This window comes from Perognathus longimembris, chromosome 10, assembly GCF_023159225.1.
Source record: "Perognathus longimembris pacificus isolate PPM17 chromosome 10, ASM2315922v1, whole genome shotgun sequence".
In the NCBI taxonomy this organism is placed as follows: domain Eukaryota; kingdom Metazoa; phylum Chordata; class Mammalia; order Rodentia; family Heteromyidae; genus Perognathus; species Perognathus longimembris.
Window position 1 is genome coordinate 2,682,615 of NC_063170.1, and position 26,607 is coordinate 2,709,221.

The following is a 26,607-nucleotide window of genomic DNA, read 5'->3' on the forward strand; positions in this document are numbered from 1 at the left end:
AAGCTCAGCCAAAGATGAAGAAGAAAAGGAACAAGCTCAGCAGGGCTGGGAAGGCTCGGGCTAGGTGGTCTGAAACATCCATTTGAGACCCCAAGTTCCACTACAAAAATCCCTGCCCATCCCGTGAGCTGGGCACTCCCAGGGAGAGGTTCCGGGGATCCCGCGGGGGCCGGGCCCCAGGAGGAAGGCCTAACAGGCATCCCCTGGGCCGAGGTTTAGTTACCTAAGCAAGATAATGCAAGTTACGTGGACTACCTAGTTGGTTACTGCGGTGTCACAGAAATAAGAAGAGTCGTCAAAGTACAAAACGTTCCTCGGGGGTCACGGGAGCGCAGGCGGCCCCGGGCCGGGCCGGGGTCACTGGCCGCGGTCCTGGTGGCGCTTGCCCTTGCCCTTCTTCTTTTTGTCCTCCAGCCGCGGCTTGAGGGCGCAGACGCAGGCGGACACGCCGGCGATGGCCTTGGGCAGGTCGGGGCCGCGGGTCCAGCGGTTGGCCTCGGGGTCGTACACCTGTACGGCCCTGGAGAAGGCCGTGCTCTCCCAGCTGTAGCCGCCCAGGATGTAGATGCGGCCCCCCCACACGGCCACGCCCGACTCGCTGTTGGCCTGGAGCAGCGGGGCCACGCGCGTCCACTGGTTGCACTGCGGGCTGTAGGCCTCCACGGCCAGCACGTCGAAGCGCTCCATGGACTCGAGGCGGTCGTCGCTGCCGCCCACGGCGTACACGCTGTCGCCCAGGCTGCACATGCTGTGCCAGCCGCGGGCCGTGGTCATCGGCCGCCGCTCCTCCCACACATCCGTCCGGTGGTCGTAGCACAGCAGGTTCTTGCGGTACGGGCCGATCTGGTAGTCGTGGCCCCCGGAGATGTACACAAAGTCTTTGTAGATGGTGCCTGCGTGGCCGTAGGTGAACCTGCCGGGGAGACAGGAGTGGGAGGCGCTCCGTGTGGAGCCAGCTTTGCCCACACCAGACAAGGCTTGGCCTGCTCTAAAACGGGGTCCGCTGGCACCTCAGGGGGTCCTGAGGGGTGAAGGAGCAGCAGAGAACAGGCGTCCTCCACCCCGCCACAGGGGGCGGGCAGCCGGGTGGACGGACGCCCTGCGCCAGGGGGCCCCGCTCGGCCCCCGAATCCCCATCGCCCCGACTGAGGACGGCAGAGCTGCCCCCCTTCCAGTGGCCGTGCGCAAGAGAGGCCGCGGGCTGCTGAGGTTGAGCCCTGCTGTCTGGAAAGCCCGATGACGGAGCGCGACGCTTAGGGGGAGCAGGGGTCCCGGCTGGTTCACGTGGAAGACGGCACGGGGCCGCCAGGAACTCCTGACACCAAGGTGATACTCGGCGGTGGGCCCGGCTGCTACCTAACAACCGTCCAGGATGGAGGGTGTGGCTCAAGTGGCAGAGCACCCGCCAGGCACCTGGCAACCCCCAGCACTGCCAAAACAAAGCACATGAATATGTAAAAAGGATCCGAAACTGGGCCTCAGTGGCTCAGGCCTGTGAGTACTCAGGCTGGAAGGTGGCCCAGGCAATAAAGCCTACAAGATTCCGTCTCTTATGAACCAGCAAAATGAAGAGCGTCAGCCAGTGAGTAAAAATCCTAAGCGAGAGCACGAGGCCCTGGGTTCAGTGCCCTCAGCACCGGCACCAAACATAAAAAGAAAGAGCCAGAGGACGGGGGTCCAGTGGCTTCCTGAACCTGTCCATGACAGTGGACATCTGGGAGCCGAAGGCGTGGGCTCACTCCTCAGCAGTGACCTTAAAACACGGCGGCACGCTCATGTCCCATTCTAACTGGGGGCTGTAAGGTCCACTCCCGGGCGGGCTCCATGCAGTCGCCCCCCCCCCCCCCGCCTGTTTAAGTCTTTGCCCAGTGCCCGCATTACCTAGGTAACGGGCACACCTGGAGTCAGTTACCTCCCCCTCCTCTGAGGTCACATCCAAACCACCTAGCCGTACCTCCTGCCTTTCCCTATTTAATCCGGCTCAACACGAGTCCCCGCTCTCATTCCTTTGCTCTCTTTCTCTTCTTCCCTCCCCTCGGTCTCCCTGCGCCTCCATCTTGTGTGGGCTGGCGGTTTGTTCTCCCCCCAATAAACTCTTCTCTGCTTGAACCACGTGGCAGGTTTCCTTTCCCAAGAAGCCTGGATAGTTCCCTGAGCAAGATGGACCGGTTCAGGGAGCCGCAGGAGGTTGGTAACGTGGACGACGCCTGGCCGCAGGGCTGGGAGGGGAGAAGCCCTGTGCTCCCGGGTGTCTCCTGCCGCGGGACCTCACCGCACCCTCTCAGCCCTGCTGCGGTCCGGGGCTCGGCCGGAGGCGGCTGAGGCCCCCCTCGCTGAGCTCCCGCCGGAGCCCCGTGTCCAGCGGCTGACCCCTTACTGACACCACTCAACCGATTCTGAAGCTGAGCAAGCGAGCCGGCGCACGCTGAGGGGATGCCTGTCTTAGCAGCAGAGCCGACACCTGCACTCAGGCAGCCTGAAAGCCGAGCCTGGGCTCCCCAAGCCCTCGGCCCCTCGTGGCCTACCCACGGCGGTGCGCACACAAGAGGTTTCCCCAGAGAACTGGAGGCTCGAGACTCAGCAAGGCAGTGGGCTGCACTCCACCCATGAGAGCAGCACGCTGGAAGAGCCCGATGGGGGGGGGGGGGCATTACCTTGGCAAGCCAGCCACGTAGGACCAGGAGTCGGTCTTGGGACTGTAGGCCTCGACGGACGAGAGCGCGCCGTTCTCATTTCGGCCACCGATGGCCACCAGCATGTCCTCGATGGAGGCCAGGTAGAAGTCCACACGGCGCTGGTTCATGGAGGCCACCTGTGGGGCGAGAGGCCTGAAGCTTCCCTTCCCCACCCGGCGCCACGTGGCCCTCGGAGTGCGTGGCCCCAGGGGGGACGGGGCCAATGGGCTGGAAGAGGAGGTGAACTAGAAGCAGCAGGGACTTCGCAGAGACCCGCAGGCGGCCTTAACCCATCCGAGTCCCCAGACTCATGTGTCTGGGTCTAAGCCGCTGGGCTGGGATACTGCAGAACACGCTCGGGAACTGCCGCTTCCGCGCTTTCCCTGCGCGCCTAGGTGTCGCCTGGGACCTCCCACGTGCCAGCCAAGGGCTCTGCCACGCGCCCCCCCCACCAGCCCTAGTTGTAAAGGATGAATGCCAAGTGCCATCGATGTTAACAAACCAGAACGTGGTGCTCAGCAGGAAGATGGAAAGGGCTGTGCGCCGGGGGCTCACGCCAGCCCTCCTAGCTACTCAGGAGGCTGAGACAGGAGGATCGCAGTTCACAGCCAGCCCAGGCAGGAAAATCCATGAGACTCTTTGTCTCCAATAAACTACCCAGAAAAATCCGGGAGTGGTACTGTGGCTCAGGTGGTAAAGTGATAGCCTTGAGCAAAAAGGAAGCTCAGGGACAGCGCTCAGACCCAGAGTTCAGGGCCCTCAACTGGCAAAAAAATAAAGAGTTAGAAAGTAGACCCAAGCTCTTCAAAAAAAAGAAAAGGAGCCCCCGCAGGACACCGGTGGGTGTAGTCCTGCAGGACACAGGGGGGCCAGGAAGGTATCAGCAATGGGCTCATAGCAGAAGTTCGTTCCAGTGGACTTGGCCCTGGCTTTGAGAATTTTCAGGACAGATGGACTGGGGGGGGGGGGGGCGCTCCGTAGCCTCCAGAAAATAACTACAAAAACACCTCCAAGCATGGGGAACCTTGTATGAGCTACAGTCCGGCAGACAGTCTGGTGGCCATCTCTATATAAAACAGCTTAGTTGAAATGAAATAAAACTGAATGAGACTCTGGTGGCTCACGCCTGTCATCCTAACTACTCAGGAGGCTGAGATCTGAGGACTGTGGTCCAAAGCCAGCCTGGGCAGGAAGTCTGGAACTCCTACCTCCAATTAACTACACCAAAACGCCGAAAGCAGATCTGTGGCTCGAGTGGTAGAGTGCCAGCCTTGAGCAAAGAAGCTAAGGCCCTGAACTCAAGCCCCACGACTAGCATAAAGAGGAGGGGAGAGGAGGGAAGGGGAGAGCAGGGTGCGGGGGAGGGGAAGGGGAAAGGGAAGGGAGAAAATGGAATGCCTGGGCTTCGGTCATGCTGGCCCTATCTCAAGAGCTCGATGACGACATGAGGCAGGTGACCACGGTGTCAGGCACGTTACGTGTCTGCCAGGCAGGTGCTGACGCGGGAGGGCTTATTGGTCACACCGCGCTCGGAAGCAGGGTGGTCATTGAGGCCAAGGCGGGGGAGGGGAGACCAGAAGGTTAAGGAAACCGAGAGGCCTGGAGAGTAAAGAAGTATTGCGGCTTTAATCTCACCTTGATCCACTGTTTACAGCGGGGGTCATACCTATAAAGGAGGTTGGAGGCCGCGTCCCCTCCGTTGTCCCGCGAGAAGCTGCCGCCCGCGATGAAGATGAAGCCGCCCAGCACGGCGACGCAGTGGTGGCTCCGCCGGGCGGGCAGCGGCGTCTCCTTGACCCACTGCTCGCTCCTGGAGTCCAGGTAGCAGGTGTCGTCGCTGAGCTCCAGACACCGCTCCGAGACCTCGCCGCCCACGAACAGCAGGCACTCCTCGTTGGTGCGCAGCGCCGTGCGCTTGGTCTGCAGCACGGGCTGCGCGGCCAGGTTGTTGTGGTAGTTCACCGCCTCCTCGATGAAGCCCTCGCAGCCGGCCTCGCGGGGCAGCAGCGAGCACACGGCCGGCTTGACGCGGTGCAGCAGGTCGTTCCTGGGGATGAGGGGGAAGTGGATGTTCTCCAGCACGCGGTGGGCGTGCGCCTCGCGCTCCGGCTGCTGCGTCAGCCACTGCAGGGCGGCCTGCAGGAGGTCGTGCTCGCACTCGCGCTGCACCCGGCTGCTGCCCAGGTACGCGCACAGCTTCTGCAGGGAGATGTTCTGCAGGAAGTCGGGCGTGAAGGAGAGCGTGCCGAAGTGGCTGAGGACGAAGCCGTCGATGAAGGTGTCCAGCCGCTTGAGGCTGTAGATGGAGGCCAGCTCCTGCAGGTACAGGTAGTTGTCCTCGCTCACCTCCTGCTCCAGGTACTCGCAGCAGAAGTCCACCACGGTCCAGATCTGCAGCAGGTGCGCCGTCTCCAGGACGTAGTCGATGTTGCCGCCGTCCAGGGCCAGCTCCCCACCGTACAGGAAGTCCACCACGGCCTTGAGCCCGATGTAGGAGGCGCCGATCAGCTCCACCTCCTTCTGGAAGGCCTCCCGCATGCCCAGCGTGAACATGGAGTTGAAGTAGTCGCTGCACACGGCCAGCAGGTTGCGGTGGGCCGGCACCCGCTGCTCATCGGCCACCAGGACGATGTCGCAGAAGAGGCCTCGGAGCCGCTGCTCGTTCAGCCGCTGCAGCACGGTGCTCGAGTGGTCCGCCCAGCGGTACACCTGAGTGGAGAAGGGCGTCAGGCCTCCGAGGGAGCGCCTGCCAGCTGCCCTGGGCGGGCCGGGCCTGCGGCCAGCCGGGGCCACGAGCAGCGCTCTGGATCACACAGTGCCATACGTCAGAATGCGTCACGGGAGGTACAGGTGCTCCGTGTGTGTGCGTGTGTGTGCGTGTGCATGTGTGCGTGCCCATCCGTTTTCTGATACTGGGCTCTTGACTAACAGGTGTGTTTCTTCCTCACCTAGGACCTGACCACGGCCTGGTGTGAGCATTTCAGCCCAGCCGTCGGGTTGATGAATGTCATCAAGGCGGACTCACCCACTTCACGGTGATGATGTGACAACCACTGAGCACAAATGACTTGCACAGTGCCCCCCGGGTGTGTGTGTGTGTGTGTCTCCCCCGTGAGCAAAGGCAGCAGACACACAGCGTGTCCACCTATGAGTCCATCCCAGTGACTGGTGTGAGCGGTGGCAAGCACTGGCAGGTTTGGTCAGGCTGTTCGTTTCCATCCCAGTGCTGGCTACAAGCTACGTGGAGTGTTCAGCGTGCACACCTGCCAGGGCACACTGGTAATCTGGGCATCTTTCTAAGATGTGAGAAACAGACAGGCACTGATGACTCACACCTGTAATCCTAGACTCAGGACGCTGAGATCTGAGGATCGCAGTTTGAAGCCAGCCCGGGCAGAAAAGTCTCTATGAGACTCTTATTTCCAATTAACCACTCAAAAACCAAAAGTGGCGCTGTGGTTCAGGTGGTAGAGCACTACTAGCCTTGAGCACAAAAAGGCTCAGGGACAGTGCCCAGGCCCTGAGTTCAAGGGCCACAACCCTGCCCCCTCCGCCCACAAAAAAAGGCAGCCAGTGCAGGAAAGTCCTGATACAAAAATAAAATAAAATATTAGAAACTTAAACATGGGGCTTGAGGCATGGCCAGGCTTTGAGCAAAAGCATCAGACACTGAATTCGAGTTCGAGGGCGTGCGTGTGTGTGTGTGTGTGTGTGTGTGTGTGTAATCATGCAAGACTTTTATCCCTGAGAGCTCCCCCTCTGGGTTGTCTTGAAAGGACAAAGACCCCCGGCGCTATCGCAACGCAGCCAGTGCCGTTCTGCTGCCTCGGCAGCCAAAGTCAGAAACAAAGCACCTTTGAGGGCAGCTGGGCCCCTTGGGGTTTCCACACGGGAAAGCAGCTGCTGGGGATTTCTTGGCAACTCGGATGGCGCTAGACCATTCCGCGGAGCCCCTTGTTCTCCAAATGACACCCTGTTTTCTTCCACACGCATCTGCGAGGCCTGCTCCCCTCCTCTCGGTCCTCCAACGGCTCATTCCCCGTCTTCTCCACCAAGAAGACTTTTAAGGTAGTTTATCCTAACAGCCCCCCTCCACCACAGGAAATTTTACAGCCCCGAGTGCTACGTCTGCCTACCGAAGTAATGTAAGTATAGCTGTGCTTTATACGTGAGGACCAACAGCCCACTCTACCCCTTCAGGGGCTACAGCACAAAGAATGCATGACCTAAAGTAAACACACAGAGTATGGTTTGGGTTTCTGGATTTGAACCCAAGGCCTCCTGTTTGCCAGGCAGGTGCTCTCTTGCTGAGCCCCAGATCCAGGCCTTTTTGTGCTAGTTATTATGGAGAGAGAGTCTCACATTCTGCCCAGGCATCCTCTTGGCTAGCAATCTGCCTATTTTTGGCTTTCTATTGTTGCCGGGCAGGCAGGCAGGCATGGACGACCACACCCAGCTTCTTCCCAGGGAGAAGGAACCTCAGTGACTTTTCTACCCGGGCACAGAACTATGATCTTCCCGTTCTCAGTCCCTCACGTAGCTGGGACGGTGGTGCACACCGCAGTGCTCAGCTACTGCTTCACAGTGGTCCCCAGTGTCCGCCCTGGTTGGCCTCAAACCGTGATCTCAGCTGCTAAGTAGCTAGGATTATAGGCACAAGCCAGTGCCTGACTAACTAATCATAATATTTAATCTCCAAAAGGGACGCGTCTCAAGTGAATAGGGCAGTGTTAGTACTTATAAGTAGGAGAGATGAACGCGTGGGGAGTGTCCCCACGAGTCCCCCAGACTTTGTGACAGACCCTGCTCTCAGGCTTGAGTTGAAGGAATAGCAAGTGGACCCAGGCAGTGGCTTTCTACCTAGCCTCCTCCCTCAGCTCTGCACGGCCGTTCGGATGCAGCCAGCCTGTCCTGGGCTAGTTGCCCAGCTTCTAAGGACTCACCCTACTCGTTCTCAGTGTCCTACAGACTCTTGAGCAGGAGAGAGAACCCTGGATCCTTAACATCGAGTGCACAGAGGCTGCAAGCTTTGGGGCTTCCATGGGACTCATCCTTGGAATTGTTGACCCCCCCTAAATGAAGACAGAAACCCATGGTTCTATCCAGACCTGTCCGCCTCCCAGAGCTGATACAGGGAATGAATGAATGAATGCCAAGATGAACAGTAAAGATACCAAGAGACCCCACGCAGAGGCGCCAGCATACTCCAGAGCAACTGTTCACAGACCTTTGAGGACTCGCTGATCTTGTAGGGCCTGGACACGCGTGTCGGTCTGCTTCCCTCCATTGTCAGTGGTCACAACCCTGCAACGACAATGCAGTTCCTGAGCAGGCAGGCACCACAAACCCTAGGTGGTTCCTTGGCTGCAGGTCCTCCTGGAGATGTGAGACGGTAGGGGTGGGAAGTCCCAGCCTGGAGGGAGAGAGCACAGAACTACCGGGCCAGTCATCCAGTCAGCTAGGGCTCCTTCGGCACCTAGGATCTTTTTTTTTTTTTTTTTTTCCCTTTAAAATGTTGGTACCAGGGCTTGAACTCAGGAGCTCACACTTTTGCTTAGCTTTTTTGCTCAAGGTTGGCTCTTTACCGCTTGTACCACCCCTCTTGTTCTGGCTTTTGGGTGGTTAATTTGAGATAAGAGTCTCATGGACTTTCCTGGTCAGGATGATTGTGATCTATGATCCTCAGATTTTAGCCTCCTGAGTAGCTAGGGCTACAGGTGTGAGCCACTGCTAACTGGCAAATCTCCTCTTGGTGCTTAAGCTGAGCCAGGCCTTTTGGTAGAATCAAGGCTATATCACTTCAGAGCCAGACTATGGCCCTGGAGCCAAGCTAAGCCACTTCCCTCCCAGCACTTTCTGATTTAACTCCCAGAGCAAGTCAGCCAAGCCGCTGTCGCCTATCCCATTTCACAGAGGAGGATTCTTAAGGATGGAGAGATTAGTTCAGTGGGAGAGAGCTTGCTTAGCATGCAAGAGTCCCTGGGCTCCATTCCCAGCACAAGGAAAGAAAACAACACAAAAAGTGGTTGTCACAGGGCTGGGGGTGTGGCTCAAGTGGTAGACTGCCTGATCAGCAAGAGGCCCTGAGTTCAAATCCCAGTATCATCAAAAAAGGAACAAAGGGAAGAAGGAAAGGAAGGGAAAGGAAAGGAAAGGGAGGGGAGAGCAACTGGTCACAACGCTAGAACACAACTGACAGACAAACCTGGGTCTGTCCTGCTCCCAAACTCAGGCCCTCAGATGAGAACAATGAATACAGCCCAGGTTTCTTGAAGAGCGTGCCTGGAAAGCATCATCCTGAGATTAAGGATGAGGCCCAGAGAGGACACGCTGTCTTCACTCATTCACTCCCCAGCAATGTGTGTTACAGAGTTGGTGGGTCATCTGAGGGGACTTAACTGACCACCATCAGACAACCCAGGCTGTGGCAGATTCCAGCCTGGAGGCTGAAGCCTGAGGCAATGCTGGCACCAGCGTTAGTCCACAGGCAGGAGCCTGTGCCTTGCCTTGAACATGAACTTGCCAAGTGTGCTGGACCTTTCTGCACCTATGGTCACATCTAGAAGATGGACTGGTGTAGAAGGCAGTGATGAGGTTTCTACCTGCACTGAAATGCCAAGCAACCCCTAAATAGCACAGAGCTGGGCTCTGGGGGCTCCTGGGGGGATTGACTAGGCGGGTACACAAAGCACAAACCACCCACAAACCAGCCACATGGACACCAGTCGCCAGGGCTGGGGTTTAAGGAGGAATTATTTTCCCTGCTAGGCTGGGTGGAGGGAAAGAATCAATTTGTTACTTACTGACCAAACATTTGCTAATAAAGAACAACTTGAAAACAAGTCAGCACTGTTTCTAAATAAATGAGGACACAGGGAAGGGGCTCCGGCGTTTCCCCTGGGAGCAATACATTCCGGCACATTCCATCCTGTTCAACTCCCTGCGGAACGGACAACTTGGATCCTCTGTGCCAAACCAGTAACTTTGTGGACACGACAAGCTCTTGCCCCCCCCCCGCCCCCGCCCCCCGGACTGCCCGAGGTCGTGGGAAGAAGCGCGACCCCCTCACCGCAGTGAGGTGCCCGGCCCAGGTGGCCCCGGGGTCTGCCCAAGGTCACACCGAACGGAACAGGTGTCCTCCCCGTCCTCTCCCCTCGGGCAGGCGGCCAGCAGCTTTCTTTTCTAGGCCAAGATATCCGGAGAGAGGTCCCCGGGCCGGAGGCTGGGGCCGGTTTCCAGCGGGGCGCCGGCGGCCAGCCGTCCCCGCCGCCCTCGGGACGCGGGCGCGCGGTCCAGGCCGTCCAGACGCCGGGAGCCTCCCTCCATCCCAGGCACCGGCAGAGGCGGGAACGGAGCCCGCGTCCGGGGTGCGGGGGCCCGCGGGAGCCTCCCGACCCGCGCGCTGGGGGCAATGCCACGCGGCCCGAGTCCGCGGGCGGCGGCGGCGGCGCTCCTCGGCCCGGGCCTCGCCCGCTAGGTCTCGGGACGCCGCGCTGGCCCGGCGGGACCCGCACCCCCGGCCGAGCCGCGGGCACGACCGCCCCCCCGGGCCCGCGGGAGCCTCCGCGGGCCGGAGGCGGGGAGGCGGGGCCGGGCGGGCGCTCACCTGCGGGCGCGCGGGGGTCCGCGCCGGCCACGCCCGCCGGCGCGCGGGGGTCCACGCCGGGCGCCCCCGCGGGGCGGCCCCCCCCAGGGTGCCCGCTCGGCACAAAGGGGCGCGGGACCCCGCGATCCTGCTCGCTCCCCGCCCGTCCCCCTCGACGGAGCCCACCTGGGAGGGCGCTACAGGCAGGGCGCGGGCGGCAGGGCCGGGCGGGAGGGGCGGCGGGGCGCGGGCGCCGGAGCCCCAGGGCCAGCCCGGAGCGCGGCCATGGCTCCGCCAGGAAGTGCGAGCCGAGGGCGGAGGCGGCGCGGCCAATGGCGGCGGCCGAAGAGGTGGGGCGCAGCGGCGCGGGGCGGAGCCTGCGGCGGGTGGGCGGGGACGCGGGGCGGGGGGTGGGCGCGGCGAGGACGGGCGGGGCCTGCGGCTCGCCAGGCCGGAGCCCGGGGGTGGGTGTGCCCGTGGGCGGGGCCTGCGGCTCGTGGGCGGGGACGCGGGGGTGGAGCGCAGCGGGGAGGGGCGGAGCCCGAGGGCCGTGGGCGGAAACGCGGGGGGCGGGGTGGAGCGCGGCGGGGCGGGGCCTGCGGCCAGGGGGCGGGAGCCCCGGGATGGAGGGTAGAGGAAGGGGCGGGGCCTGCGGCCGGCGGGCGGAGGCGGCGCCGGTGTGGGGCGGCGGGGCGGGGCGCGGCGAGCCGGGGCGCTCGGTATCCTCCGTGGTGCCCGGGGCCGGGGGCGGAGCGCGCCGCAGCCCCAGGAGTCCCCGGCCGACCCAGGGGCGGGGCCGCAGCGAGGTCTGCGGTCGCGGGGCGAGCCCGGGGGCCGGGCCCCGGCCCCACCCCGCCGCCCACCCCGAGAAGTCCCCTCCCTCCCTCCTTCCCGCTGCGTCCAGCGTTGGCTTCCGCGTCCCAGTGACCGCGGGCCAGGAGCAGTTAATTCACGGGGTTCTGTCGGGTGCTGGGGCGGGGCCCAGGGCCTGGGGTCGCGGCCGCTGGGAGGTCCCTACCCCCGGGCTGGCTCGCTCGAGGGTCACATCGCTTTCTCTTCCCCAGAGCAGCAGTTACTGCGGGTCTTATTCCTGGCAGACCCCCCCCCCCCCCCCGCAGAGGCTGGCCCGAGATCGGTCATCGTGTATTTATTTGTTGAATGAAAGAACTCAATCATGAATCAACCTATACGTGTCCAACTTATCTGCTGCTGCCCGTCTAATGAACCATGAAGCCCTTTCACTACGGAAAAGAAGCCAGACACAAAAGAAGGCCGAGTAGCCAGGCCGGGCACAGCCCATCTGCCATCCCAGCCCTTGAGGGGACAAACAGGACGGCCACGTGGGCTACAGAGTGAGAAGCAGTCCCCAAGCAGAAAGACACATAAGACCCCCTGACTGTCCAAGCAGGCAGAGGAGCAGAGCCTGGGAGGAGAGTCACGCTTGCCAGGTGTAGGGGAGTCAGCGGAATAAAGGAAACACAAGGATTTCTTTGGGGGAAATGATGAGAGAAAAAAATCCCTTGAGAAATTATTCATTATTGACAAGTGCACCACCTTGATAATATACTGCATTTTGGGGGGAAAATCGTTGAGTTGTATCATTGAAAAGGGTGAATTTTGTGGTGTGTGAATTCTGTCTCAACTGTTACAAAAACAAGACCAAAAAAATACATTTGTTTTCTCCCTGTTCTTTGATTGGGCACCTTTTCTAGAAAGGGTTTTTTTTTTTTTTTTTTTTGGCCAGTCCTGGGCCTTGGACTCAGGGCCTGAGCACTGTTCCTGGCTTCTTCCCGCTCAAGGCTAGCACTCTGCCACTTGAGCCACAGCGCCGCTTCTGGCCGTTTTCTGTATATGTGGTGCTGGGGAATCGAACCTAGGGCCTCGTGTATCCGAGGCAGGCACTCTTGCCACTAGGCTATGTCCCCAGCCCCTAGAAAGGGTTTTTGATCATTGGAATTTTATTACATGCCATTAATTGTTCAGAAACAAGTGTATAGAACTTATATGTTCACTTATTTTTGAAGATAAAATGGGGTTTGAACTCAGGCTTTGCTTGAACCATGTTTCCAAACCTAGCTTTTTGCTGGTTATTTTGGAGATGGAGTCTAGTGAGCTTTTCTGAACAGGCTGGCCTCAAACCTCGATCCTCCAGATCTCAGCCTCCTGAGTAGTTAAAGTTATAGGCATGAACCACTAGTGTCAAGCCTAGAACTTACCTTTTTAAATTAAGAGGAAGTAAATACTTTTTAGAAAAATACTCTGTTTTTTAATATATTTTTAAATATTAGAGCCAAATGCCTGTATCTCACTCGTATAATCTTAGCTACCCAGGAGGCTAAGACTGAAGGATCACTATTGAAAGCCAGCTAGGGCAGGAAAATCCGTGACTCTTATCTCCAATTAACCACCCCAAAACTGGAAGTGGAGCTGTGGCTCTAGTGGCAGAGCGCTAGCCTTAAGCAAAAAAGGCTCAGGAAGAGCCCCCAGGCCCTGAGTTCCAGCCCTAGGATCCGCATGCAGGTACCCACTCGCGCGTGTGCGTGCACACAGGCAAACACAGAGAGAGAGAGAGAGAGACCAGATTGCCAGGGCCAGGACCCCAGAGGAAGTGGCAGAGCTGGCTCCTTGTACTAGGTGCTTCTGCCTGAGTGGCTCTGAATTGCTCTGAAGGAATTTAGGGGCTAAGATTCCCCAATCTACAGGCAGTGCCCACAGCCCGATTCACTTGTGGGAGCCTGGACCTGAGTGTGCCTACTTCTGTCTGCTGGTGAAAAGTGACTGGAGACAGGATTCCAAGTTTGCAAACCTGCCTAGGGTCCAAGCCCTTCAAGGTTGCACACGGGGCTTGTGTCCTGGCTGGGCAGGCAAACCGGTGCAGCCACGCCCCACATGTAAGACCAGACAGAGCACCGTGGAAGAGCACCAAGACAGATGCATTGCTGCGAGTTTCACTCCCGGCTGCCCTCCCTCTGCATGGGCCTGCTATTGAAAAGGCTCAGTGTATTTGTAATTCCGCGGTAGGAGAATGGGTTCTCCCTGTCCCCGCATTTGTCTAGGATGATTGAGCCTCAGCCCCCCAGGTCCCCAGGGCCTCAGGCTGAGGGCACAGCCACTAACTTGCTGTTAATATTAATGAGTCAAGATTTACATAAAACTGTAACCCAGGTTTGTAATAGAGCTGAACATTTGAAGTATTTACTAAATGTTAGCTATTACTATCACTATTATTTTCAAACAATGTCTGGGTGCGCAGCCCAGGCTGGCCTTGAACTTGAGACCCTCCTGACTCCGCCTCCTGACTGCTGGGATTACAATTCAGTGCCCCCAGGTGCCCTGTTTAACTCGTGTTGCTATTATTTAGTATTATTTGCCAATACTGGGGTTTGAACTCAGGGCCTCATGCTTGCTCAGCTTGCACTCTACCATTTGAGGAACACTGACAGCTGGCTTTTTGCTGGTAAATTGGAGATGGAGGTTTGAGTGAACTGGAGACATTTCTACCTGGGCTGGTGTTGAACTGCAACCCTTGGGATCTCAGCTTCCAGAGTAGCTAGGATTACCGATGAGCGTCACCAATGCCTGGCACACACAGAAGTCACCCTCTTCAACACCGCCTCGGGGGCCCTGACAAGCCGCCCGGCCCACACAATCCCAGAGGCTAGGACCCCTCAGGCGCTGTCTGCAGAGTTCAAGTTCAGCCCCCTGCCTCATCCTGGGGAGATAGGGAGCTCCCGGTCAGTACCTGCTCCACTGAGCTGCTGCTCCACTGCGACCTGGTGCCAGCTTCTGGCTTTGCTGCCTCGCCTGGGAATGGCCTCCGACCTCCTTTGCACCAGGCTCCCACGACTCCAATCCTTCGTCCTGGGTTGTTTCTGGGCTGCACGGTCAATGCTGCCTGAAAATGGCCCAGCAAAGCCCGCCAAGCATCTGTGCTGGGGAAGACAGGGACCCGGGTTAAATACAGAGATAAGGAGGGCAGAGGCTGGCCCCCGCCTGTGGGAACCGAGGGGGGGTGGAGGAACACGGGGTTCTAGGAAGGCTGCTTCACCTGAAGGCACTGGCCAGGACCTTGTGTCCTCCATCTGTAGGCAGAGCCTTTGAACTGCCTGTCCCTCCCCCCCCCAGGGGCTGATGGACAGAGTGTCTCCTCTGGGTCCTGGGTCATTATGGATTTGCTGTTTGCCTCAGTGCTATCCTCTGCTCAGTAGAGCAGGTTGTAAAAACAGTGCATGAAGATTTTTCTCGATTCAGCTCGTGGGCCTGGTCCTCACCCGCTGTGTGACATTGGCAAAATACATAGCATCTCTGGGTTTCTTCTGCTTGGAGAAGTTTTCAGTGAGCCTGTCCCCAGGGCTTTCAGAGGCTCCAGTGTCAGCCAGGACTTAGCCCCAGCTGCTGTCAGCCACACCCACCCACCCACCTTTGCAGCTCCAGAGATCTTGCTCCGTTATTCTGCTGGTGTAGTAAATTCCATGAAGTTTTTTCTTTTTTAAGGCTAGACTTTTCTGGAGCTCCTGGGAATGAAGCCCATCTGCTCATGATACATAGATAGCAGAGGGAGACAGGTGAGCTGTTTTTGTAGGGTAAAGCGGGGGGGGGGCATCAGGCAGATCAAGACTCCAGGAACAGTGAGTACAAAGGCCCCAGGAGTCAAAGTGTCTACAGAGTCCAGGAAAAGAATTGGCTGGAACACAGGGTTCCTCTGCACGGAACACGGGGGGCTTGAGGTGGGGCAAAGCTACCATGGGTGCCATAAGGGGGGAAAAACCCCTCAGCACTGAGCCAGGTATTGAGTACAGCCTGTGGAAGTAGCTGGATCTGCTATTACACAAGTGAATCAGTAAACTGAACTTTGTATCCTGAGTCTTTGTTACACTCAACGATGTGCTTTAGCTACAGGCTTCAGTGTTTCTCCGGATTTGCTGTGAGCTTCCATGTTTCTGCAGCCTGGGGACTCCCTTTTCCTAACACCCGCCACTGTCAAGCTGAATGTGCTGTCCAAGTCCCACCAGTTCTGGGGGCCTCCTGTCCCCCACTTAGCGCATGCCTTCGTTGGTAGGAAAGTGGCCTTCTCCCCTGGGGAAGTCAGGGATCCTTCTGCCCCTCCCTTTGAGGGCAATTCAGCCAAGGACTGAGCACCCCGAGGTTGCCAGGGGCAGCCTGAGGCCCAGCCTAACCTGTGATCCTAGCTACTTAGGAGGTGAGATCTGAGGACTACAGTTCAAACCCAGCCCAGGCTGTGAGTCTCTTCTCTCCAATTAACCAGCAAGAAGCTGGGAGTGGAGCTGGGCTCAAGGGGTGGAGTGCTAGCGGTAAGCATAAAAGCTAAGAGACAGTGCCCAGGCCCTGAGTTCAAGCTCTACTCCCGCCAAGAAGGAGGAGGAGGGGAGGAGGATGACGATGATCACGACGCAGCAAGGCTCCCTGCCCCACCCCCGCCAAGCCTTCTTTGTTTTATCTGTTCCCGAAGCCGACCCTGAGCTTAGCACTCAAGTTCAAATCGTTTTCAAGGTGCTGGGCGCATTGATGGGATTGGGGTTCGGCAGGGAGGAGAGGGGCTTTAGGGCCACAGTGGGGGCCAGTCACTGCACACACACACACACACACACACACACACACACACACACACACACACTGCGGAGACGTGCCACGCCGGGGGCGGGCGTGGGTCCTGCCGGGCACAGCTGTCACATCGGTCCCGCGGACACTCCCCGCAGCCCTCTCCCCTCTCCGGGTCTGCTGGGCGGCTGACAAAGCACCTGCTGTGGGTTTAGGAACCGGCCCTCAATGCAGAGCTGTGGGTGAGGCCCGGGCGACCCAAGAGACGTGGGTGTGACGCCTCAGATCCCCCGCACCGCCCTTCCACGAGGATTTCCCCCCGTAAGCCCCGCCACGGCCCCAGCCCAGGCTCCCGGCGGCCCGGGAGAGCGGGAACTCCCTCGCCGACCGGCCTGGGCGTGGCCACGTGACCCGGGACTAGCCAATCCCGGCAGCCGCGCCCTGGATGCAGTGATTGGCCCACAGGACAGACGTGTCGTGCACCCAGAGCCAATCAGGGCCCTTCCTGAGATTTCCCTCGTTGCTGGGAGAGAGCCGTCTCTCGGCCCTCGGTGGGGAACTGGGGGTGGTGCAGAGTCAAAGTTCTCTCCACCTGCAAGTAGCTGTACTGCCATGGAAGCCAGCGTGGCCCAGACACTGAGGAACAGAGCAGAGAGATGATCGAGACAGGGGAGAGAGGGATGGGGGGGGGGTGCTGCCCTGTGGGTGGTTGTTTCCACCTGCCAGTAAGTTCCCTGCCTCCCCCCGCCCCGCCCAGGTGTGAGCCACCAACACTCCCAGCTGATTTGTTGAGATAGGCTCTCATTATTTATTATTACTTTTGTTGTTATTGTTATTGCCAAGGCTGGCCTTGAAGCATGGTCCTCTTATTCTCTGCCGCCCCGCCTCCCCCAAGCAGCTGGGGTTACAGATGTGACCCACCACATCTGGCTGAGAAACTGATCGGACTGGACCAATAGCATAACACGGAGCACAGAACGTTACAATCGAGACGCATGCGTCGGCCACCAGGTGTCTGGCTTCCTGTGTGTGTGAGATGATGGAGGAACAGCTGAGCCTCAGTCTCCCTGCCAATCAAGTGGGTACAGTGGCGGGAGTAGCTCCGTATTAGGGCGATCGAGTAGCATGCATGAGCTCTGGGTTGCATCCAAAGCATTGTAAAACACAAAGAGAAAACAAAGAACCACCGAAGGAATGGAAGGAATGAGTGCATGAAGGCCACCTCTAACTTGAGATGTCTGATCAAGGTTCAGTCACTAAATCAGGAACGAGGGCTCCCAGGCCTTCCCTGGGACATGCCTTATTTATACTCGGATGCATTATGCTGATACCTCGCCCACCACCATCTCCAATAACCGCAGCTGTGAGGGGCAGCAGCTGGGGGGTGGGGCACCTCTCCCCATGTGGGGTCCGTTGTGATGCCTCTCTCCTGGCATAACCTCCCGCCTGCCGCCCCTGGCAGCCCTCTCTCCTTCCCTCAGCCTGCAGCTCCGCACCTGGCAGGGGACGGTGAGATCAGCTAGATTCTTCAACAAGCCCGTTCTATAAATAGCTGTCTGCAAGGACGTCACCCGCTTCAGTGACAACCACCTTGCCGAGGACACACAAGCTTTAGGTGAGTTCTGCCTGAGGTGGGACTTTCCTGTTCTTTTACATTTGTAGCTCCATGGAAAACACGGAAACCAGACTTGAGTGTCTTTACCGCTCTGGCTACGATAGGGATGGAGTCCATTCCAACACGATGGCATGAGGGCTGGGAATATGGCCTAGTGGCAGAGCGCTTGCCTCGTATACATGAAGCCCTGGGTTCGATTCCCCAGCACCACATATATAGAAAATGGCCAGAAGTGGCGCTGTGGCTCAAGTGGCAGAGTGCTAGCCTTGAGCAAAAAGAAGCCAGGGACAGTGCTCAGGCCCTGAGTCCAAGGCCCAGGACTGGCAAAACAAACAAAATCCCCACCAATATGATGGTGTGCTCATCCACGGGCAGCACGGAGGTGTGCAGAGGCTGTGGAGCTCAAAGCAGAGCTCAGCCGCCTGGCTCAGTGGCATGGCATCCAAATGCGGCCTTTTGGTGTACGGGCTGAGCCCTTGGAGGTCAGATAGCCAGGTTGAGAACGCCAAAGCTGGTATACAAAGTGGGAGGTACGCTTCAAATGGTGGAGCATCTGTCTAGCAAAGCCCTGAGTTCAAATTCGAGAACTTCCAGAAAGCAAAACAAAATAAAACCCAACCAAACAAAACAAGAGGTGCCTAGATGTAAAGTGCTTGCTAGAAGTGATTTGCCTTTTTTGGGGAAGAGGGGTCCCACTGTCAAGTCAGCTCTGCAAGTCTAGGGCTGAGGTGCCATGCACAGGGGGAGAATTTGCCGGAAGGTGAAACTGCACAAAGAAGGGCAGACCTAGTAGAGAGCTAGTGCCTCAATTAAGCTATGCCGGAACCCCATCTTGATCTGAACTCTTCAGTCATATGTCCAGTCCAGTAAAATTGCATTTTCAGTTGCTTATAACCAATAGCATTGCACTGCAGTAACTTTCCAGGCTGGCCTAGAACTTGCTCTACCTCAAACTCTCACACCCGGCCTCAGCCCCACAAACGCAGGGATTCTTTTCTTTTCTTTTTTTCTTTTTCTTTTTTTTTTTTTTTTTTTTTTTTTTTTTTTTTTTTGCCAGTCCTGGGCCTTGGACTCAGGGCCTGAGCACTGTCCCTGGCTTCTTTTTGCTCAAGGCTAGCACTCTGCCACTTGAGTCACAGCGCCACTTCTGGCCATTTTCTGTATATGTGGTGCTGGGGAATCGAACTGAGAGCTTCATGTGTAGGAGGCAAGCACTCTTGCCACTAGGCTATATCCCCAGCCCCAAACGCAGGGATTCTTAACACAGTAGGTAGCCCATATTATCAAATATTTTAGCTTCTCTTTTCAAGGAACATGAATGTAGATTACTTTCTATATTCTGTACATCTCGTTTGAAACAAATCCTATTAGTTTTTTGTTAGTTTGCCTTAGCTGGGAGTGGAGTGAAGCAAATCCGGTTCCTTCAAAGCAACCCTGTTCACGTTCTGTCAGCAGAGGGCGACCGCGACAAAGACCAGAAAGATCAGCTGGTGGAAGATTGGGTGGACTCGGTTAGTTCACCCGGTTCTTCTGGTAAGGTGGAATCATACAGATGTGAGCAAAACTCAGGATGGAGTCACTCTTTTGTGGCCATTTAATATGAATAAATTATTCCATCGACTCATGAATCTCAATCATATTACTATTAATGATCACCAACACCAATAATTAACAATGATCTTCAATATTATGTATCAATGTTAATGCTCACTAATATTAAGAAATAAATAGTAATTAAAATAATTTTGATCATTCACAGGATCAAAAATGAACGTAGACTACTAAGATTTAAAAGGTCCACAGTAGGGCCTGGCTCCCGCTTTACCTCCTGTAGGGATAGCTGCTATTTGCCCGATAGGCCCTTTCCCAGGTTTCCATACACTGTTATCAACAAGTATAAATGTTGATGGGCACTCCCCCCATCCCCATTTTGCCTCAAAGGTAGCTCTATTCTGAACAGAGCTCTCTGTTGCCAGCCCCAATCACTAGAACATTCCACGTGCGTATGCACAGAGGATCCTCATTCTCATAGCCGCACAGTGGTGGGTCAGTTGGAGATTCCACTCATTCCTGTTGCGGCTGGTTACTGCTGACTTTCCATTCTGCCATTGGAAATAAAACAGCCCATAACTTTCCGTGTACTTTGTTGAGCACAGGGATTTCTCCAGCAGGGACTCTGAGCCCAGCTCTGCAGGACAACACCTACAAGGCTTAAAGCAATCCCAGCATCTGGGACACACTTGGATCAGCCACCTCAGGATCTCCAGCTTGGGAGCCCAGGCCGCCCGGGGCACTGCCGACCTCTAGGGAACATTGATCACTGCAGGCCATGTAGGTGTGGCAGAGGGTTGTATGGACTTCTTCTGCCCTCCACACTGACTGAAAGGGGCTGGCTCTTCAGAGCTTAACTTGTTAAGGAGACTTGGCACACGTTTTCGTTTTTGCCAACCTGCTAGAGTAACTTTTACAGTATGCCAGTCTTGCATGACTTTGCATCCCATCTTAGAGATGAGATTTACCAGCTTTTCCTGTGTTTAGGAGCCACTGATCTGTCGAGTCACAGCTTCAACCCATTTTTCTTTTCTTTTTTTTTTGGCCAGTCCTGGGCCTTGGACTCAGGGCCTGAGCACCGTCCCTGGCTTCTTTTTTGCTCAAGGCTAGCACTCTACCACTTGAGCCACAGCGCCACTTCTGGCCGTTTTTCTGTATATGTGGTGCTGGGGAATTGAACCCAGGGCCACTAGGCCATATCCCCCGCCCCACCATTTTTCTTTTTATAGCTTAACCTCATTTGTGTCTCCAGGACTCATCCTTTCTGATCTGAATGGGGGGCACTTTTCACTGGTTTTTTGTTTTGTTTTGAGAGATGCCTGAGTAGATCTGTTTCTGCCTCCAGAGTGCTGGGGTTGCAGGCGTCCATCACGTTTTGCTTTTTATTTTTATATTTTGTATGAGGTGGCATTTTTCCCCCTTTGGAGACTTTTGTGTGTATATGTGCATGCTGGTACTGGGGCTTGAATCCAGGACCTTGAGCCCTTGGTTAGCTTTTATGGGTGCTCTACCACCTACACTGCATTTCCACTTCCGGCATTTCACTAGTCAATTGGAGCTTAGAATCTCTCGGACTTGTCTGCCCGGGCTGGCTTCAAATGGTGATCCCCAGATATCAGCCTCCTGAGTAGCTAGGACTGAAGGCATGAGCCACAAGCACGGCGAAGCAATGACCTTTTCCACATAGCATCTATTTACTTATCTGCATCCTTTGAAACGAGTCTTGGCACAGTGGGACTGGTTTTGCCGCTCTCCCCCCACTGGAGGCAAATCCTCCGGCGGGGGTTTGAAGGCTGCTGGGTGGCGAGCAGGCATTCCACCAGCCCGGCGCCCCCGGGGCCTGTCCTCTTGGATGTGGCTGGATGGGGCCCCGGTGCGGGCCGCTGGAGGAACCAGCACGAGTCCACGCGTGCTTGAGGGGAGCCGAGGCGAGCCTGCGGCTAACCTGGCCAGCGTCTGGAAGCGTCCACTCTCCCCCCCTCCGGTTCAAAATGCTCCGTTCTTTCCAAGTCTTCCCCAAGCCAACCCTGGGGCGGGGGCAGCGGCCAGCCGGTGCGCTCGGGCCGGCTGCTTTGTGTCACTCCTTGGGAGGGCGGGGGGGGGGGGGCGAGCTCTGCAGCCCGCCGCAGAGGGGGGGCCGGGGTGGGGGAGGGAAGAGAGGAGAGGGAGGAAAGGAGAGGAGGGGGGAAGACAGCTTGGGGAGGAGGTACCGAGGGAGGGAGAGGCTGGGGGGGGCGGACAACAAGAACCCGGGGAGGAAAGAATAGGAAGGGGAGGGGAGAGAGGCGCGGGGAGGAGAGGGGAGGGCGCACCCGGAGGAAAAAGCCCCTTCTCCAGCCCGCCCTCCGCGGAGTTGCGCAATCCACCCGGGCTGGGATTGGCCACCGGAGAGCGGGACGCCCCGCCCCCTCGCCCAGGAAGCCAATGGGGGCGGCGGGCGGGGCTGGAGGCGTCCCGCGCGGCCAATGGCAGGGGAGGGGCGTGGCGGGCCCCGGGCTCGGTCCCCGCGCGCGCGGGGCGCCGCCGCAGCCGCCACCGCGCTCCGAGCCCGCCGCGCCCGGGTCCCCGCCGCCGCCGCCGCCGCCGCCAGCCCCGTTCCTGCCGCCGGCCTCGGGTGCGCTCGGCCGCCTCGAGCCGCGTCCTCGGTGCGGCCCCGCGGCCATGGCCACCAAAATCGACAAGGAGGCCTGCCGGGCTGCGTACAACCTGGTGCGCGACGACGGCTCGTCGGTCATCTGGTGAGGAACTTTTCCCTGCGGTGCCCGGGCCGGTCTCCCGACGGGGCGGCGTCGGGGCCGCGCCCGGCGGCTGTCCGCACCCGCCGAGCCCCGGCGCCCCGCGCCCCGCGCCACCGCCCGCGCTGACGCGTGTGTTCTTTCTCCTCCTCCCAACCCAAAGGGTGACTTTTAAATATGACGGCTCCACCATCGTCCCCGGCGAGCAGGGAGAGGAGTACCAGCGCTTCATCCACCAGTGCACAGGTATGGGCCGCCCGCCCGCTCTGCGCCCCCCTCCCCGTGCCCCCCGGGAGGAGCGGCCCGTGCGGGTCGGGGCGCACCGGGGCCCCGGGAGGCATCGCATCCGGGGTTTCCAAGCCTGGCCCTCCCCGACCGTGCAGAGCGGAGGTGGCCGCCGGGCCTCCGAGCCCCGCAGACCGCTGCTTCGTCCCTGTGGGTCACTGGCTTTCCGGTGAAAGTCGCGCCGAACTCCAGTGTTCAGCCCTACCCTCCATACCTACCCCGGATTGGTCAGTCAGTGAGCCAAACCATACCCCCCCCCCCCCCCGGCCCCACGACTGCTCAGTGGAGGGAGAACCAGAGGGTCAGCCACAGCCTCCTTTCCTCCCAGGGTCGTTGTCTGTCATCCGATGAAGCATGTTTTTCATTTGCAAGAACATAGAGCCGTGGCCCATGCCTATAATGCTAGCTACTCAGGAGGCTGAGATCTGAGGAGCACGCTGTTTAAAGCCAGCTCCAGTAGAAAAGTCCCTGGTTAGTCTCTTATCTCCAACTAACCACAAGAGAAATCTTCCCCAACAAACACAGAAGCGGAGCAGAGGTTTACCTGGTAGAGTATGGAAAAAATCTCGGGGACAACGTCCAGGTCCTGAGTTCAAGCCCCCAAATCCCAGCACACACACGAACCTGAGACAAAATAGGGTGTATGTACTCTGATTCCATTCATGTGAAATTCTAGAGAAAGCAAACCAGTCCATGAAGTCAGAATAACTCCTACTCCTGAGGGGCTGGTAGCAGGAGTGGGGGAGGGGGCCTGTGGAGGTGCCCGGACCACTAACACCAGGTGTGTGTACTTGGGTACATGGACATCAAGCCATACACTTAAGATTTGGGTGTGCTTTGCACTTCCTGTGGTGTGCAGACCATGGAAGGAAGGAAGGAACATGTGGCGCGGTAGCCACAGGCCCTTATAGAGGGAGGCAGAGACTGTTGGCCGTCAGACCCTTTGAAGAGCTGGGTGTGGTGACGGCAACTGTGATCCCAGCACTCGGGAGATGAGGCATGAGGATCTTTCATTCCAGTCCGGCTTGAGCTCCACTGCAAGTTCGAGGCCAGCCTAGGCTACTTAGGAGACCTTGTGTTAAACTGACATTCACACAAAATCCTTTAAGAAGATTAGACACTTCCACTCCTAGTCCCTCCCCCCACTTTCTGGTCTTCAGCTTGGGTAGGGACTGTGGGACAAAGGCTGGCAGCCCGAGCCTGGGGCGTGGTCTCTGAGCCAGATGGTGTGAGTTTGGACCCCAGAGGGGCCAGTTCCTAGCCGGTGGGGTTGGGCACGTGACTTGCCCTCTGAGGTGTTGGCTTCCTCCAGGGAATCTCCTTGCTTCACAAAGGGTGAACATGCTGAGCACAGTACCTGCGTGAACCTCAGGACAAAGTTAAGCTGTGGCCGCGTGGCTTCTTAACTGCTTCCCCCACCTCCCTAGTGCTGCCGCTGGAGCTTGAACTCACGGCGTGGGCACTGTCCCTTGGCTTTTCCACGCAAGTCTGGTGCCCTACCACTTGAGCCCTAGCTTCACGCCCAGCCTTTTGGTGGTTAGTTGGAGACTAGAGTCTCATGGACTTTCCTGCCCTGGCTAGCTTTGAACTGTGATCCTCAGCTCCCAGCCTCCTGAGTAGCTAGGATCACAGGAATGAGCCACCAGTGTCTGGCCTTAACTGCTTTTTAAATGGAACCCTAGTATACCTTTAGTTCTGCTCAAAGGATGGTTATAAAGTGTGGATTCTAGCGAGGCAGTGCTAGTGTGTGTGTGTGTGTGTGTGTGTGTGTGTGTATGTGTGTTAAATGCTGTCCTGACTAAACTTTGACCCTGGGAGTTGCCTGTAGATAGTCATTGCTTTTTATAAATAATTGGCTTAAAACCTCAGAAGCGTAAAGTAGTACAGCAACTCCTTGCTGAAGCCGTGCTGGCTGCCCTGTAGCTCTGTCGGGACGGGACCGACGCGCGGCCCCTGCCTCCGGCGTCCTGTGTCAGCCAGAGTCCTTCCGCCTCGGCCCGGACCGCAGGGGAAACGGGACGAGTGCGGGCTCCTGACTTCCGGTGGCTGGGCTCAGGGCGTCTGCTGGATCTCAGCCTCCCCAGATCCTCCTCGTTCCCTCTATGGACCACTGGCTGTCCCTCCCCCAGCAGCATGTGTTGGGCCTCTGTGGCTATTGTTTGCTCCACTTCAGGGACAGGGTGACCGAGAACGAGAGAGCCTCCTGCCAGGTTCCGGGTCCAGCCCACGCTGGGAGTCCTGGTGGACGGAGATCGGGGACTCCCTGCGGCCAAGGCCTTGCCTTTCCGCTCAGCCCCTGCTCGCCCTCCTTGGGGTCAGGAGTCGGGAGTGTCTGGCGGGGCATGGGGGCTAAAAACGCCTCGCCGGCTGTTTGTTGGTCCTTGCGAAGGGCCCGTGGGATGGGAAGGCTCATCTGCTGCAGCTAAGTGTGCTTCCCGTCCCCAGCCATCTGGTGGACACACGCACCGGAGACATCTGCTTCGGTCCTTCCTTCCCCTGCCGCGTCCTCACCCGCCTGGGACTGCGGGCTCCCGGCGCCGCACCTGCGGCCCACCTGTCCCCGCGCAGACCGGGCTCCTCAAAACCTACTGGCAGGTGTCCCCTCCTACTAGAGGGTGAGGCCCAGAGAGGTTAAGTGTTGCAATCACACAGCTCAGGAAGTGGCAGAGTTGGGGCTTGGCCCCGGGCGGGCCCATCCTCTCAGGCCTCTGGGGAAGTGGCTTGGGTTCTCCCCTCGGGTGGGATTGCTTGCTGACTTGAAGGACATGTTTGCTCAGTTAGGACACTGGCCGGGAGGGCCCTAGGCTCCTGCCACCCACCGGGGCTCCTGTGTCCACTCATCTTCCCCTAAGGGCAGTGACTGGCAAGCCGGGGGCCGGCTCCCTCAGCCCCTTCTCCAAGCAGTGGCCTGCGGGCTCTGAAGCCCCAGCCCTGCCCTCTCCCTTAGGCTGCCCTCCCGGCCTGCCCTAGTGGACTCCACAATGGACCGGCATCCTGGGGCTGTTTGCTGGACTGCTGCAGGCCAGCTCCCCTGGCCCTGAGGCGGGGGTGGGGGGGCGGGGGTGCCCCACCCCAGGGCAGGGCTTGCCACTTCTTGCTTCCTTCTTCAGTAATTGCTGTCGCCTTGGGCCCCAGATCTGGGCCTTCTCTGTCTCCCCTGGTGGGGAGGGAGGGGTCTCCTAGAACTGGATCCATCCTCCGCTCAGTGTCAGCTTCCGGCCCAGCCGTCCTGCTGGGGAGACAGCGAGCCCCTTTGAGCGGCTCCAGAGGTTGTGGACCCCACCGCTCTTGGCCTGCCTGTGGTCCTGTGCCAATCCTTAAACCAACCACTGGTTGGCAGAGCCTGGAGCACATGCCTGTCCCTGGAGAGGGGAGGGGGCAGTCCCGACCCAAAGGAACCAGAAGACCAGGGTGGGGGGAGAGTTGCTTGGAAGAGGGGGCGATCCCCATTCCGGTGGGTCTCCCCTTTCCTGTAGCTCCCAGGTCTTGTAGCTGTTCTCCCCACCCCCACACTGCTGGAGGAACTCTCCCTGAAGCAAATCAGTGCGCAGTGAGGCGACACAGAAGTAGAGTGCAGGGTCCCAGGGGAGCAGAAGGGAGTGCGTGGGGAGTGGATGGGAGGAAGTGTGCCCCGAGAGGCTGCTCAGACCACCTCCCCCCCCCCGTCCCCCCCCAGCTCTGTGGTGCTCATGGTGTCGGGGAGGATTGCAGCTGGGTGGGCACGGACTGGGATCGGTGCAGTTACGCACAAGGGATTCCCAGGTCACACCTCGTGGCGTGGCGTGGCCCGCTCCGGTTGCCGGTGACATCACGTTAGAATTTGCACCATCAGGATTCCACATTCCTTGTAGAGTACTCAGAAACCCAGACCAAAATGCAAAGCAGAGAACTAAGACCCAGGTTTTCTCCACTTGGAAATGTGTCCATTCCTTCTTTGGTTGGGTCTCTGTTCTGTGTTTATGCCTGGAGGCTCTGCGGGGTGCTGTGGCGTGTGTGACTGTCTCTGAGGGGCGGAGGAGCACCCCACCCCTGCCCCCGTGTCCGCTTAGTGTCCTTATCTGTATTCCTGCCATCCTTTTGTAGGTACATTGGGTGATTCAAAGCAGGATCAGGAAGGCCTGGGAGCCAGGCGCCCCGCCCTTGTTACAGGGGACCCCTGAGCATCTCAACCCCTCATTTTCTTCTGCAGTCCCTTCCAAACAGCGACAGGGAGTTCTCTGCAGCAGTTTGCCCCGGAGACCCCACGCCCTCCGTAGGGAGCAGCTCACTTGGAGAAAGAATCCTGGAGTCTGGCAATCAGTCCAGGTTTCTAGTACCGATGAGGTATAGAAACACCTGAAGGAGAAAGCCAGTCTTGCCTTGAACCTTCGCCTGTGCCATGTGTCCTTGGGCAGGTTCTCTAGATTCTCTATGAAAAGGTGGTGATGGGGCTGGGAATGTGGCCTAGTGGTAGAGTGTTTGCCTCCTATACATGAAGCCCTGGGTTCGATTCCTCAGCACCACATATATACAAAATGGCCAGAAGTGGTGCTGTGGCTCAAGTGGCAGACTGCTAGCCTTGAGCAAAAAGAAGCCAGTACTCAGGCCCTGAGTTTAAGGCCC

At 58.1% G+C, this 26,607-nt stretch overlaps 3 protein-coding genes across 7 annotated transcripts in view; 1 reads left to right on the forward strand and 2 right to left on the reverse strand.

Moving 5' to 3' along the window:
* Positions 1–10,584, reverse strand: Klhl36 (kelch like family member 36). Of its 5 annotated transcripts, none has more exons than XM_048355014.1 (6): positions 10,447–10,584; positions 8,883–8,957; positions 7,903–7,982; positions 4,311–5,384; positions 2,655–2,812; positions 1–913 (listed from the first exon to the last, which is right to left on the reverse strand). In XM_048355014.1, the coding sequence occupies exons 3-6, from the start codon at positions 7,960–7,962 to the stop codon at positions 358–360; spliced, it is 1,848 nt and encodes a 615-aa protein (XP_048210971.1). In that variant the 5' UTR covers positions 7,963–7,982; positions 8,883–8,957; positions 10,447–10,584; the 3' UTR covers positions 1–357. The 5 variants fall into 5 exon arrangements, with proteins under 5 accessions (XP_048210971.1, XP_048210974.1, XP_048210970.1 ...); XM_048355017.1 differs by having other exon boundaries at positions 8,883–9,234; positions 10,447–10,569; XM_048355013.1 differs by lacking the exon at positions 8,883–8,957 and having other exon boundaries at positions 7,903–7,979.
* LOC125358425 (basic proline-rich protein-like) lies at positions 7,965–21,648 on the reverse strand. Its single transcript, XM_048355548.1, has 4 exons — positions 21,371–21,648; positions 14,003–14,192; positions 10,011–11,068; positions 7,965–8,088 (listed from the first exon to the last, which is right to left on the reverse strand). The coding sequence occupies exons 1-4, from the start codon at positions 21,646–21,648 to the stop codon at positions 7,965–7,967; spliced, it is 1,650 nt and encodes a 549-aa protein (XP_048211505.1).
* The window catches only part of Cotl1 (coactosin like F-actin binding protein 1), a 19,903-nt gene continuing 14,810 nt past the window's right edge, over positions 21,515–26,607 (forward strand). Inside the window, exons 1-2 of the mRNA XM_048355020.1 lie at positions 21,515–21,723; positions 21,884–21,966. Coding sequence (XP_048210977.1) covers positions 21,647–21,723; positions 21,884–21,966 — 160 coding nt within the window. The 5' untranslated portion in view covers positions 21,515–21,646. The remainder of the gene's footprint in view (positions 21,724–21,883; positions 21,967–26,607) is intronic.